At 39.0% G+C, this 14,542-nt stretch overlaps 1 protein-coding gene across 1 annotated transcript in view; it reads right to left on the bottom strand.

Annotated features, from left to right (window-relative positions):
- Window positions 1-14,542, bottom strand: part of SETD7 (SET domain containing 7, histone lysine methyltransferase) — an 83,814-nt gene that overhangs the window by 34,688 nt on the left and 34,584 nt on the right. The window contains exon 2 of the mRNA XM_063460076.1: window positions 6,620-6,749. Within this exon, the coding sequence (XP_063316146.1) occupies window positions 6,620-6,749 (130 nt within the window). The remainder of the gene's footprint in view (window positions 1-6,619; window positions 6,750-14,542) is intronic.

Raw genomic sequence — 14,542 nt, forward strand, 5'->3', positions numbered from 1 at the left:
GACTTAATTAATTAAAGGGGGGGGTGAATTAATTAAAGGGGGGCGGTGAATTAATTAAAGGGGGGGTGAATTAATTAAAGGGGGGTGGATTAATTAAAGGGGTGGTGGATTAATTAAAGGGGTGGTGGATTAATTAGAGGGGGTGGATTAATTAGAGGGGGTGGATTAATTAGAGGGGGTGGATTAATTAAAGAGGGGGTGGATTCATTAAAGGGGTGGTGGATTAATTAGAGGGGGTGGATTAATTAGAGGGGGTGGATTTATTAAAGGGGGTGGATTAATTAGAGGGGTGGATTAATTAGAGGGGGGTGGATTTATTAAAGGGGTGGTGGATTAATTAGAGGGGGTGGATTTATTAAAGGGGGTGGATTAATTAGAGGGGTGGATTAATTAGAGGGGGTGGATTTATTAAAGGAGGGGTGGATTAATTAGAGGGGGTGGATTTATTAAAGGAGGGGTGGATTAATTAGAGGGGGTGGATTTATTAAAGGGGGGGGTGGATTTATTAAAGGGGGTGGATTAATTAAAGGGGGGTGGATTAATTAAAGGGGGGGTTCAATGTACATACCTTTACCGTAAATAAATAAGCCCTACCCTGAAAATAAGCCCTAGTGGTTTTTTTGTGACTAAAATTAATATAAGACCCGGTCTTATTTTCGGAGAAACACGGTAGGATCAATAGTGAAATTCACTGTCTGTCACTGTGATCACTGATACAATATGACAGCAAATCAGTTGTATCATCATGGGCTGTGACATTGTAATCTCACTTTGAGCTGAGGTGAGAGATTCAGAAAGATAATATTTGGCTGTGTTCCAAAAGAGTTAGTGTGGGAATTTTATTTTTTTAAATTGTTCTATTTAACTAATAAATAATTACAACCGATTGACTGCTGAAGCACTGCTTAGGTTGCCAGGCAGTCTCTCTGATCGGAACTTGTGAGGCGAGTATGCTTCCAGAGGGCTGTGGGGTCACAGATGTTAGGATGTATCATTAGGCCCTAATGTTGTAAAAGCCCATACCGTTCAGGACATAATGGAATGTCCTACCGGCAGCATCGGGTTAAGCCTGCACACAGATACACACACCTATACACACACATGCACACATTTCTGTACACACACAACTGAGGCAGAGGGCTGCTGGCATATGTAATGGCTAACTGTACAGGAACCAGGAGTCACAGGGATTGTCGAAATTAATCTTAAAAGAAGAGAAGCCTGTAAGTATGGTGTCTGCTTCATTTAAATGTTAGCTCTGCTCTTTGGCCAACATTTTTAAGCCATTGCATAGATAATGCATCTAAAATATATGCAAAAAAAATATCCAAAATAAGAGATAACAAAATATATTCACACAAAGTTGTGTAATTCTCGATAAACTCACAGGTTTTAGATATTGTGCAGTCAACACTACTCTATAGCACCTTTCAAAGTGCTGTCTTTATACAATCAATCTCTGCACAGCAGAACGTTCTGGGTTTTGCTGCATTTTCTGGAAGATGTAGATTAGTTATCAACTTTCTGTCTATGAAAGTTGTTAGTTGGACTACAGCTTTTAGAAACCTATGCTGTGCTTCCTTATATGGACTGCATTATTGAACAAACCGTGCAAACCAAGTACAGAAAGGAACTTATGAAGTCAAGTATGCAAGTACAATAACAAGCAAGAAGGAAGAATTTTTGAATGGTGGAGACAGGATAGACGAAGAACGTTTAAGATAAGATGCGGTTTTTCTAGTTTAACAAGAATGCATGCCTGACACACAGATCATATATCTGAGGATGAAATGTTGTCACTTTGAGGTTAAAACTATTTGAGCAACTACATAATAATACCTTCGGTTAATACACCTTGAAAAGGAGTTTAGAATAATTATAGATAAAAAGGGGAACATGTTGACGTGGAAACTTAATACCTCGCTACTGAGGGATCAGTAAGTACTAAAGAAGATATTACAGACCCTTACTTATTTTAATAAAAACACGCCTAGGTCTCCCCCACAACAATATATATGGCTCATAAAGAATTGATTCAGGGTGCATTTATTCGCATTGCCATGCATAAAAAATGAGTGAATCTCACTTTCTTCTTGAATTTCAGAAGACACGTAGGAAGGCAGAGGCCAGGCACAAGACCGACCCAACGGAAAGCTTTTTTTTTTTTTTAAACTACCCGGACTGAATGACCAGATAAGGGAAACTTTGGGAACCAAGATAGCTTTGGATGAGGTGGTGTCTCCAATTTCCGCAAGGAATCAAGGGCTCAAGGTTCTGATGGATATAGTGAGGAGGAGGGAAACCTGGGGGGGAGAAGTGGAGGGCACTGCATGGGAGGCACCAGCTAAGGTGTTCGTATGCATAGTTTCTCAAGAACCAATGTATCAAATATTATTTAGATGGCACACAACACCAGTTCGATTGCATCAAATTGGATGGTCCCCTATGGACCTTTGTTGGTGAGGCTGTGTATACAAGGGATCTTGGCTCCATATGTGGTGGGATTGACTTTTATTAGTGAAGTTCTGGAGGACCTTCTTCGGGAGGTTTATCATGGCCTTTTGACCAAGACTCGTGGTTGATGCTGCTCTCACGATCTATGGAGGGACTTCCATCACATTCGCAAAGGTCATTTAATATGATTATGATGGCAGTGAGAAGATTATTAGCAGTTAAATGGATGGGAGACATTAAGTCAAGGAAAACTATGTAATGGATCGACATAATGTCATAATCAGAATGTAACGGACCGTTTCAGCAGACAAGGGGTTAAAATCCGTTTAGGCGATAATCCCCTTTTCTCAGAAAGGCACAGCTACTGTAAAAGTACCAAAACTCACGAATTCGGATATAGGTGAATGCATCAAACTCCCGAACTGCATAGAAGGGAATAAGGTAGCACTCCAAACTGGAACCTCACGAATAGCTGCTAGCAGACGAACAGGAAAAGCAGGCATCAGCTTACACTCCTAGCAATCAATCTCCAGCAGAATACAGTGAATCCCCCCAAGAACGAGACAAGGCTCCGTGTTGAGGGTCAAGCAGTGGTCTGTTTATTGAGGGCTACCTGCCCCTGTTTTTATGCTGGTCTCCCACCTGGTGGACACTCCCCTAGGGGACCAGATGGAAGACTGAAACAGCAGACAGACGTATCATGTTTGTACACACAGCCACAATACTTTCCCACAATGCATCCTGGTTTCCTCCTCTCTGTCCTGGAGATAATTAATGAAGTAATTCAATTATCTCCCAGGACAAAGGCCAGACTTCATTATGCACGTGGTGACACAGAAACAGTATATCGCTTTAAAATACATGCAGACACATTTTATACATAAAACACAGACATGTAACATATCCCCAGATAGCTCAGGTCTGGGTGCACATTATTAGGTGAATGGCACCCAGACCACCCGAATACAGTTTAAGTGCCATGGAGCTAAAGTCTTTAATTATACGAACAAGCTCCATGGCATTGCTATCTGGGTTAAAGCATTCACATAAAACATAAAATACCGAATTTCCCTGCATTCACCAAATCCATACGAATTAGAACCAGGGGCTGGGGGTTCAGCGGTGCCTGCACGTAAAAGTGTCCGATTTTGGTGCATGAAAGCCGGGCAGAAAAGTGCTGGCTGCCCGGGGAGCTCCATAACACCGCCACCTAGCGGCCGCTAAGTGTAACAGCGGCCACCCAGTTAACAAGCAATTAAGCTGCGGTTAACCGCAGCTTCAGGGAGGTAAATAGGAGGCACACTCCAGCTCCTGGGTGGCCAATTAACAGCGCCGGCCGGCTTCCCACGGCTCTGGGAAGGTTGGTAAACGGCTGTTTGTTCGGTAGATGAAATCTACCGAACTGCTGTGCAGAAAGGGAGAAATAAATCCTTCTGCACAGTAAAATTAACCCTTTAGCTGCTGGTCCATAATCCAAAGGCAGCAGGCGGGCAACCAGGCTCCTCCAATACAATGTGGCGAGATTGGTTTCGTCACACAGAAACTCTCTCCTCTCTCACTCTATGACCCAGATTAAAGGGATACTGTAGTGCCAGGAAAACAATGCTGCATTCCTGGCACTACCCCTCCCCCTGCTGACCCTCTCCCTCGCTACCCCCACCCCTGTAAATAAAGGGTTAAAAACCCTTTATTTACTTACCTTAACCCGGTGCCGAGCAGGGTCTAATGTGCATGCGCAGCAAATGCAACAAGCGCATTAGACCTCCCCTCAGGAAAGTATTGAATCAGTGCTTTCCTATGGGGAAAAATCTGATGCTGGAGATCCTCATGCAGCGTCCATTTCACTTCAGGAAGCCCTCTAGCGGCTGTCTGATAGACAGCCACTGAGGGCAGACTTAGAGCTGCAATGTAAACATTGTATTTTCTATGGAACTGCAATGTTTTACATACTGGTTTCCCAGGGCCGTGTGTTCTGACAAGAGCGGCCTTGCCTGGGGATGGGTGAAATGTGTGGTATACTACTGTTGTAGTATTATTGTTTTAGCATTATGTTATATTTTCCGTTCATTTGATTTATTTTGTTAGGGGTACTTACCCTTAATGTGTATCATACGTGAAAATATATTGCCTGTGCAGTAATAAATAAAGAATAAAAAAAATTGAGAAATTCAGAAAGGGAGACATATTGAATGCTAACACTGCATACAATACAAAAGGTGTGTTATGTTTGATTACTGTGTGTATAGCATTCTGCATATTATTCTGCATTATATTCAACAGTGTGGTCAATCACACGTAAGCATCTAAAAATAACACATTGTGCATTATACATGCTGAGAGTTGTTCCATTTTGTAATAAAAAAAGTTCGGCAACAGGGACTTTGCTAAATGGCAAAAAGACGAGGGGCCCAGCCGAAGGGTAACTTGAATGACCAATCTCTTATACTGACTAAATCTGCTCCCAAAACAACACCCCACTCCACGCAATATTAACACAAGACATAATAACATAGAAACATAGAATGTGACATCAGATAAGAACCATTCGGCCCATCTAGTCTGCCCAATTTTCTAAAATACTTTCATTAGTCTCTTATAGTTAGGATAGCCTTATGCCTATCCCACGCATGCTTAAACTCCTTTACTGTGTTAACCTCTACCACTTCAGCTGGAAGGCTATTCCATGCATCCACTACCCTCTCAGTAAAGTAACACTTGCTGATATTATGTTTAAACCTTTGCCCCTCTAATTTAAGACTATGTCCTCTTGTTGTGGTAGTTTTTCTTCTTTTAAATATGGTCTCCTCCTTTACTATGTTGATTCCCTTTATGTATTTAAATGTTTCTATCATATCCCCCCTGTCTCGTCTTTCCTCCAAGCTATAAATGTTAAGTTCCTTTAACCTTTCCTGGTACGTTTTACCCTGCAATCCATGAAGACATGTATTAAACTCCCATTCTGCTGTATTAACCCCAAACATACAGCATTAAACCTGCACCAGTACATTAAAACCATACAATATGCCAACACTGTGCAGCATAATGTAGTGCATGTGATAGCTTATGTCCTCAATCCAGGAAGAGTACGACGGGGGTGTCCAGCCAGTATTTTAGGAAGGGCTCTAAAATTTTGAATGGTAAACCTGGCCTCCCAAATAATTTTTTTAATCTGCTAATTTTTTTTGCAGAGACTGGAAATCCAAATTCTTTGCAGCTCTTTTGTGTTTCGTTGAATCCATGTTGTGGTCTTTGTGCCTTCCAAGTAGATTAAATACATTGTTTTAAAAGACATTTTTTGTTTGCTATTATTTTGACTGTGCAATATTCATTATTTGTCTGACCCTGTGAAATGTTTTTCTATATATAAGTAGTTGTGATAAATTTTCTTAAATGATAAAATGGTTTCTAGCAACCTTGCTGAAAAAGGCATTTGTTAAGGTAGAAACTCAGCAATAATATTAGAATGTGAACAAAGTTTTTTCAGCTGCATAATAAGAGGGTACGTCATCACATCGACTACCTTTATCAACCCAATTTATTTATTCTTTACTCAAGTGAATGCTCTGAATTCAATGTGTTTTAGCTGCTCATAAATAGCAAAAAAAAAACTGTACAATAATCATAGCAAGTTGTTTTACCAGTTACCCAATATTCAATACGCAAAATTAGAACTTTTTCCTAGAATTTTTCATATTTATTTTTTCAGAGTAATTTCAGTTCTAATTTCATAAATTTCATTAAGTGTGATTTTGCATGTCTGTAACAAAGCTGTTGATCGAGAAATCTGTAGTTTATGAAATGGCCTAGCAGATATCCATTTTTGCACCTCCAGTAATCTGCTCACCAGACAATCATTGTAAAAGAAAAGACAGTTCAGCTTCCAGTAGGCACACACAAATATGAATGTCTCACCCCTGCAATAGTGAGCTTTAGGTGATTGATTATCAGGGCACAAGCAGAGCAAATGACATTCCAGGATTGAGGGCAGGTGTTAAAGCCGCAAAACTCACTGAGAACACTGCAATACTTGCCTGGAGGAAAGCTATACCTTTTAATTAAGTCAAATATTTTGCATCGAATATATATTTATTTTGACACATATCTACTGGAGCAATTTCTGTGAAAGTAAACCTGTCACGACAAATAAGAAAGTACACGTCTGTACCTGCCATCAAAGAAAAAAAACTTTCCACGACCATTTTTCTCTCCATGAACATAGTGTCCCTCAAAGCGGTCAGTGGAGCTGTAACTGACAGTGCAGAAACCATGGGGCAAGCCGTCGTCATCCAAAAGACCTGCAGAGAGAGATGAAAATAATGAAATATGATGAGTCACAAATGTTTTCACAGACAACTCTCTTAGTGTCTTCTTTTCTGACATAAACTCATGCAGATTGGCTCAAAACACAAAAAGACAATTGTATCGGTGCATTCTCAGTTGGACGTCCTTTATTTCTCCTATCAAGTGCATGCAGCCAGTGCTCGCTGGGATCAGAGAGATTCCAGAGTGCAGCCGCCCACTGGCTTTCCCAGCAGCCAATGCTTGTGGACTTTGTGTGTTGTGCTTATGGTGAGGCTGTATTTCATGTCGGCAGGTGACTGTGTATGACGATAACTATCTTCAGGGGGTACTGTGATAGGGTGAGTGGGAGAAGCTGTGGCAGGGTTGGAGGGGGGGTTAAGTGAGCTTCAACCCAGCGCCGAGGGAATTGTATCAGGTAAGTAAATAAAGGGTTTTAACCCTTTATTTGCCGGGGTGGGGGATTGGGGCGCTAGGGAGGCAGAGGGAGCGATAGTGCCGGGAATACAGCCTAATATTTCTTGCACTATATTATCCCTTCAACTTGCCTGTGTATAAAAGTATAAGTGTTAAAATGAAATCTATCCCAAGGCGATGTAAGGTACAGGTAGAATTGCACTAAATAAGGTGTCGTTTTTATATGTTAACAAATATCATATAGCTAATACACACATTTACCCCTCATGTAATACAATGCCTCAGTAGGTTGTGTTAAGGAGAATAGCAATGTCTATTACAGCCGTTTACAAAGCTGGTTAATCTTGATTTCAAAGAACAAGAGTAGATTTCACGGCATGGATTAACAGCAACTAATCTGCTGGATTTAACAAACACAAAGGGGGTGTATTCACTAAATACTGAATTCGATTTGGAAAATGTGGTCTCTTCCCTTTGCCTCGTTCATTTCAGTTCAGCTAAATGCTTCTTCATTGTATTCACTATCAATCAAACTGCAATGAGCCCTGTATATCCCTGCTATTTTCAAATAGATTGCAGCAGAGAGATTTGTTTAAAAAAATAATTAAAAAAAAAAAAAGACACTGATACACTAAGAGTGCAGTCTTGGAGGGATTTAGGTCTGGATCATCATTATAGAGTATATAGAGAGGGAGGTATTTTTTTTTTAAATTAAATATTCCTAACGGCTGGCCACGGGTGGGGACAGAGAGGTGGGCAGTAATTTGTAGAACCACCATTACTTTTAATCAAGGGAAACTATAGATTTAGAACTATATACACATGTATTCCTGACACTATAGTTTTGAAAGCATAGTGTAGGCCCCCAGCCCCAATCTCCTTACTTCCAAAAGTAAAACTCACCTATTTACAGTGTTGTGCCAGTCTTGTCGCAGCTGTCTCCAGTCCGCTCCACCTCCTTAGCCGAGATCATCGGATTTGAAGATCTCAGCCAATCCAATGCTTTCCCATGGGAAACCATTGGGAGGCTATTGCACATACGTGGCAAAATGCCGCCTATAAGCATATCCTCATTGAATTGATGCTTTTGTATTTGTGTCATTAGTCTAATACAATCCTCACCTTTTTGTGTCACTTTACCCCACTCCCTCTAGCATGTAAACTCATTGAGCAGGGCCCTCAACCCCTCTGTTCCTGTGTGTCCAACTTGTCTGGTTACAACTACATGTCTGTTCGTCCACCCATTGTAAAGCGCTGCGGAATTTGATGGCGCTATATAAATAACATAATAATAATGATAATAATATCCAGCGCCTCAATGCAGAGTGTGGAAACGCTGAACGCCAGTGTTGCACATGGTGCAGCACTGACCCAGAAAGAACCTCTAGCGGCCGTCTTAGTGACTAACACTAGAGGTGTTCCTATGCTGTAATGTAAACACTGCATTCATTTCTGTGGCCTACAAATGGGGAGCACCAGGATCTCTACTTGCTACCCACAACAGGACTACTCATACCCTCACCTCATTGGCAGAAGCGTCAACTTTTTTGGGGGGTCTAGTGGAAACACATACTGACTCTGGCAGACAGGCTTTTGGTTGAACCTGGGATCCTAGCAACATCATGCCCTTTGTCCCAAGAACCGAAGTGACAACCATCCAACTGCCTGACTAAAGCGGGATAAGGCGATGGCCCCATATGGCCCACACTGTACCTATTGTCAATCTGCATCTATTGGTTATGATACGATTGATATCTTTTGCTTTGTCTTGGTTATTGTTTTGGCCCGATTGACAGGGTTTTCTTTATGCATTTATTTTGTGTGTAATGCTATTTGGCGACATATAATGCCTCTGTTGCCATCTTGGTTAGGGGTATCAAACAAACAATACACAGTATTTCTTGTTGTACACCACTGACAAAACTAGACATTATCCTGTCTGCTCTCCAATCTATCCAGCATACTTATCGTGCTGCTCATATACACTTTACATCTCTCTAACACAATGGTCTTTGCTAGTGATTCTACAATCTATTGTTTGACATAACTCCAGTGCTTGAGTTTCGCGTGGTTTTCTACCATCAGTCTAAGTTTTATTTTTTTATTTTTAGCCTCTGCAATATACTACTTCTCCTGGAACCATTGTCTTTTTTATGAGCATCACAATGTCATGTTTCATCTACTTACACTTATTCATCCTTGTTTTAGCATGTTTTAATTTTAAGAACCTGTGCTGTTTTATACCATGTCATACTATTGTTTGCATGATTCAGCCTGTCTTTGCTGTTGTGGCAATAGGGGCATGTCTGTACCTTTTTCCATACGTCAAAAATAAAGAATTTATAAAAAAAAAAAAAACAGACAGAGGCAGTGAACTGATTATATTGTTACAATGGCACCTGTCAAGGGGTGGGTTATATTATAACAGTCAGTTCTTGTATTTCATTGTTCATTGTTTGAAGCATTAAAAATGGACAAGTGAAAATATCTGAGTGACTTTGACTAGGGTCAAATAGTGATGGCTAGACAGTTGGGTCAGAGCATCTCCAAAATGGCAAGTCTTGTGGGGAGATTCCAGTATGCAGTGGTTAGTACCTACCAAAAGTGGTGCAAGAAAGGACAACCACAGTACCGGCATCAAGTTCAAAGATCTCCAAGGCTCATTGATGCACGGTGGGAGCTAGCCCATCTAGTCCGATCACACAAAAGAGTTACTGTAGCTCAAATTGCTGAAAAGCGTAATGCTGGCCATGAAAGGTGTCAGAACACACAGTGCATCACAGTTTGCTGCATATGGGCTGTGTGGCTGCAGAACGGTTAAAGTGCCCATGTCCACTACAAAAAGCATTCAATGGGGATGAGAACGTTAGAACTGGACCATAGAGCAATGAAAGAAGGTTGCCTGGTCTGATGAATCACATTTTCTTTTAGATCAGGGGGATGGTCGAGTGCATATGTGTAGTTTACCTGGGGAAGAGATGGCAGCATGATGCACTATGGGAAGAAGGAAGGCCAACAGAGGCTGTATTTTGCTCTGGGCAATGTTCTGCGTGGAAGCCTTGGGTACTGGCATTCATGTGGATGTTACTTTGACAGCTACAACCTACCTAGAGATTGTTGCAGTCCTTGTACACCCCTTCATGGCAATGGTGTTCCCTGATGGCAGTGTCCTCTTTCAGCAGTGTCCTCTTTCAGCATCCTGTGCAAAAAATGTTCGGGGATAGTTTGAGGAACATGACATAGAATTCGAGGTGTGGCCATGGCCTCCAAATTCCCCAGATCTCAATCTGATTGAGCATCTGTGGGATGTGCTGGAACAACAAATCCGATCCATGGAGGATTCAATGCATCAGAGCTGTTAGACAGGTGGTTTTAATATATTGGCTGATCAGTGTATATATGTAAAAATATTACATTGATCTAATGACAGAAACATTAATAACTTGAAAAGAAAGAAATTGTACAAAATATGAAGTAACCTAGAAAATTGACATAATTGTAATGTAGGACCTTAAAAGCAATCTACAATTAATCTCAATTTAATTAATGATGCCCTCAGTTATCCATCTTTGGGACCCAAACTAATTTGTCAACTGTTTCTAACTTTATTGCCCCTCTTTTCTACTCCAGGACTGTATTTGTGTGAGTGTGTATAGATATATACACATTCTATTTCATTACCAAACTTACAGCTTAGCTTGTTTAACCCCTTAACGACCGAGGACGGTTCAGGACCGTCATCGGCATTTTTGCATTGCTGACCGATGACGGTCCTGAACCGTCATAACGGTGCAATGTACTTACCCGATCGCCGTCGTTCCCCCGGCGGCGATCGGCGTTGGTCCCGGTGTGGGGAGACTGCCTGCAGCCCAGACAGTCTCCCCAGGGCGGATTAGGACCCCTGGGGCCATGTGATCACTCATCAGGGCGACCACATGGTCACAATAGGTGTCCATGTGTCTGCCTGCAGGGGGACTGTCTGTGCTGACAGGCAGTCTCCCTGCTAGTGTAAAATCATAAAAAAAATTAAAGTTAAAGTTAATAAAAAAAACCTATATACCTATAAAAAAAAAATTAAAGTTAAAGTTAATAAAAAAACTAAATACCTATATAATATACGTCTATAGATCATATATATATATAATGTCATACTAAGTGTATTTTTATATTAATATGTACATATATTAATATAAAAATACACCTATAATTAAATTACACACGTATATATATATATAATATATATAATAACTATATATATTGTATATATAGTATATATTATTATAAAATACAAATAATAAGTAAATTAAATTAAAAAAGTAAAAATAATACAATTTTAAAAAAAATTACATATCTATATGAAATTTTATTCTAACTGTATCTTGATATTAAAATATATATATTTATATCAAAATACACTTAGAATGAAATTGTATATATCTATGTATATATAAATAAAAATAATACGAAATATACATATGTCCATATACAAAATTACATAAATAATTATATAAATATACACGTAGACTTCAAATATACAAATATGCATATATATTTAAATTCTACGTGCATATTTATGTAATATTTTTACATAATTAAATAATTTTATTAATTGCAATTTGAGGGACCTGCCTGCCAACCCAGGCCGAAATTCCAGAGAATTTAATTTGCTAGCACTGTATTTTACCCTGTAACTTTCTATGACACCCTAAAACCTGTACATGGGGGGTACCGTTTTACTCGGGAGACTTCACTGAACACAAATATTATTTGTGATTCAAAACAGTAAAACCTATCACAGCGATGATATTGTCAGTGAAAGTGACTTTGTTTCGCATTTTTCACACACAAACAGCACTTTTACTGATGATATAATTGTTGTGATATGTTTTCCTGTTTTGAAACACTCATATTTGTGTTCAAGAAAGTCTCCCGAGTATAACAGTACCCCCCATGTACAGATTTTATAGCGTTTTTGAAAGTTACAGGGTCAAATATATGGGTCAAATATTTTTACATTGAAAATGGCCAGGTTGGTTATGTTGCCTTTGAGAGCCTATGGTAGCCCAGGAATGAGAATTACCCCCATGATGGCATACCATTTGCAAAAGAAGACAACAAAAGGTATTGCAAATGGGGTATGTTCAGTCTTTTTTAGTATCCACTTAGTCACAAACACTGGCCAAAATTAGCATTCAACACAGAAAACAAATATGAACGCTAACTTTGGCCAGTGTTTGCGACTAGGTGGCTACTAGAAAAGACTGGATATACCCTATATTGAATACCCTGGTGTGTCTACTTTAAAAAAAATATGTACATGTGGGGTGTTATTCAGAGACTTTTGGCAGATAATAGTGTTACAATGTCACTATTGATAAATTTGAAAGAATATTTGTTTTGAAATCGCAATATCCTACTTGTACCTATAACCCTATAACTTGCAAAAAAAAAGCAAAAAAGCATGTAAACACTGGGTATTTTAAAACTCAGGACAATATTTTTAATCTATTTAGCAGTTTTTTTTATTCACTTTTGTAGATGAGTAAAATATTTTTCAAGTAAAAGTAAAAAAAACATGTATTTTTTTAAATTTTTCAGCATATTTGTTTGTTTTTTTAAAATTAAATTACATGAGATTATATAAATAATGGTATGTAAAGAAAGCCTTTTTTGTCCTGAAAAAAACAATATAGAATTTGTATGGGAACAGTAAATGAGAGAGCGGAAAATTACAGCTAAACACAAACACCACAAAAGTGTAAAAAGAGGCCTGGTCGCAAATGTACAACATCGCAAAAACTGTCCAGTCCTTAAGGGGTTAAACACTCCAGCGTTATAAGTAAAACCCTTTATTTTTAAACCTGGTGGGTGTAAAATGTCATACAGATTGCTGTCCATTTGATGAGCTAAATAAATGGTTAAGTTAGCCCTTATTCATTCATGTGTGGGTCCTTCACCACAGCTCTGAGCATTGCTAACTGTTTATTGCTACAGGAACTTAGTAACTTGATAAAATCGCTTATTTTTCTTTAAAATAACAGGTTTGCAAGTATGGCCTGTTGCTTGTGGTCTAGATGTTATCGTTACCAATGTATTACTATTATTATATGGTACAATGTCTGTTTATGTGTCAGTATGAGTATTTTCACAGAATTTTAACCCCTTAACACCGCAGCCAAATGTACAAGTTGTGAACGAAACAAAACGTAAACAAAACCTGGCATTTGCGCTATATGTCTGTCCAACCGTAATTCACCTCTTTCATATTAAATGCACCCCCCCTTATTATATATCATTTTATTCAGGGGAAACAGGGCTTTCATTTAATATCAAATATTTAGCTATGAAACATAATTTAATATGAAAAAAATGGGAGAAAATAAGATTTTTTTTGATTTTTTTTGTTCTTCATGACATTTTAACTGTCAATGTCATAATACTGTTTGCTTTTACTGCAATAAAATACACATATTTGTATTCAGCAAAGTCTCACGTGTAAAACAGTACCCCCTATGTACAGGTTTTATGGTGTTTTGGGAAGTTACAGGGTCAAATATAGCGTGTTACATTTGAAATTGAAATTCGCCAGATTGGTTACGTTGCCTTTGAGACTGTATAGTAGCCCAGGAAATAAATTTACACCCATAATGGCATACCATTTGCAATAGTAGACGACCCAAGGTATTGCAAATAAGCGATGTCCAGTCTTTTTTAGTAGCCATTTGGTCACAAACACTGGCCAAAATTAGCGTTTGTATTTGTTTGTGTGTGAAAAATGCAAAAAACGCCAATTTTGGCCAGTGTTTGTGACTAAGTGGCTACTAAAAAAGACTGGACATACCCCATTTGCAATACCTTTGGTTGTCTACTATTGCAAATGGTATGCCATCATAGGGGTAATTTTCATTCTTGGGCTACCATAGGGTCATAAAGGCAACGTAAGCAATCTGGCGAATTTTAATGTGAAAAAAATTAAACACAAGCCTTATATTTGACGCTGTAATTTTTGAAAACACCATAAAACCTGTACATGAGGGGTACTGTTGTACTCGGGAGACTTCGCTGAACACAAATATTTGTGTTTCAAAACAGTAAAAAGTATTGCAGCAATAATATCGTCCCTGTAAGTGCTGTTTGTGCGTGAAAAATGCAAAAACCGTCACTTTTACTGGCGATATCATGGTTGTAATACATTTTACTGTTTTGAAACACTAATATTTGTGTTCAGCGAAGTCTCCCGAGTAAAACAGTACCCCCCATGTACAGGTTTTATGGTGTCTTGGAAAGTTATAGGGTTAAATATAGTGCTAGCAAATTAAATTCCCTATACTTTCGGCATGGGTGGTCAGGCAGGTCCCGCTAATTGTAATTA

This window comes from Pelobates fuscus, chromosome 6, assembly GCF_036172605.1.
Source record: "Pelobates fuscus isolate aPelFus1 chromosome 6, aPelFus1.pri, whole genome shotgun sequence".
In the NCBI taxonomy this organism is placed as follows: domain Eukaryota; kingdom Metazoa; phylum Chordata; class Amphibia; order Anura; family Pelobatidae; genus Pelobates; species Pelobates fuscus.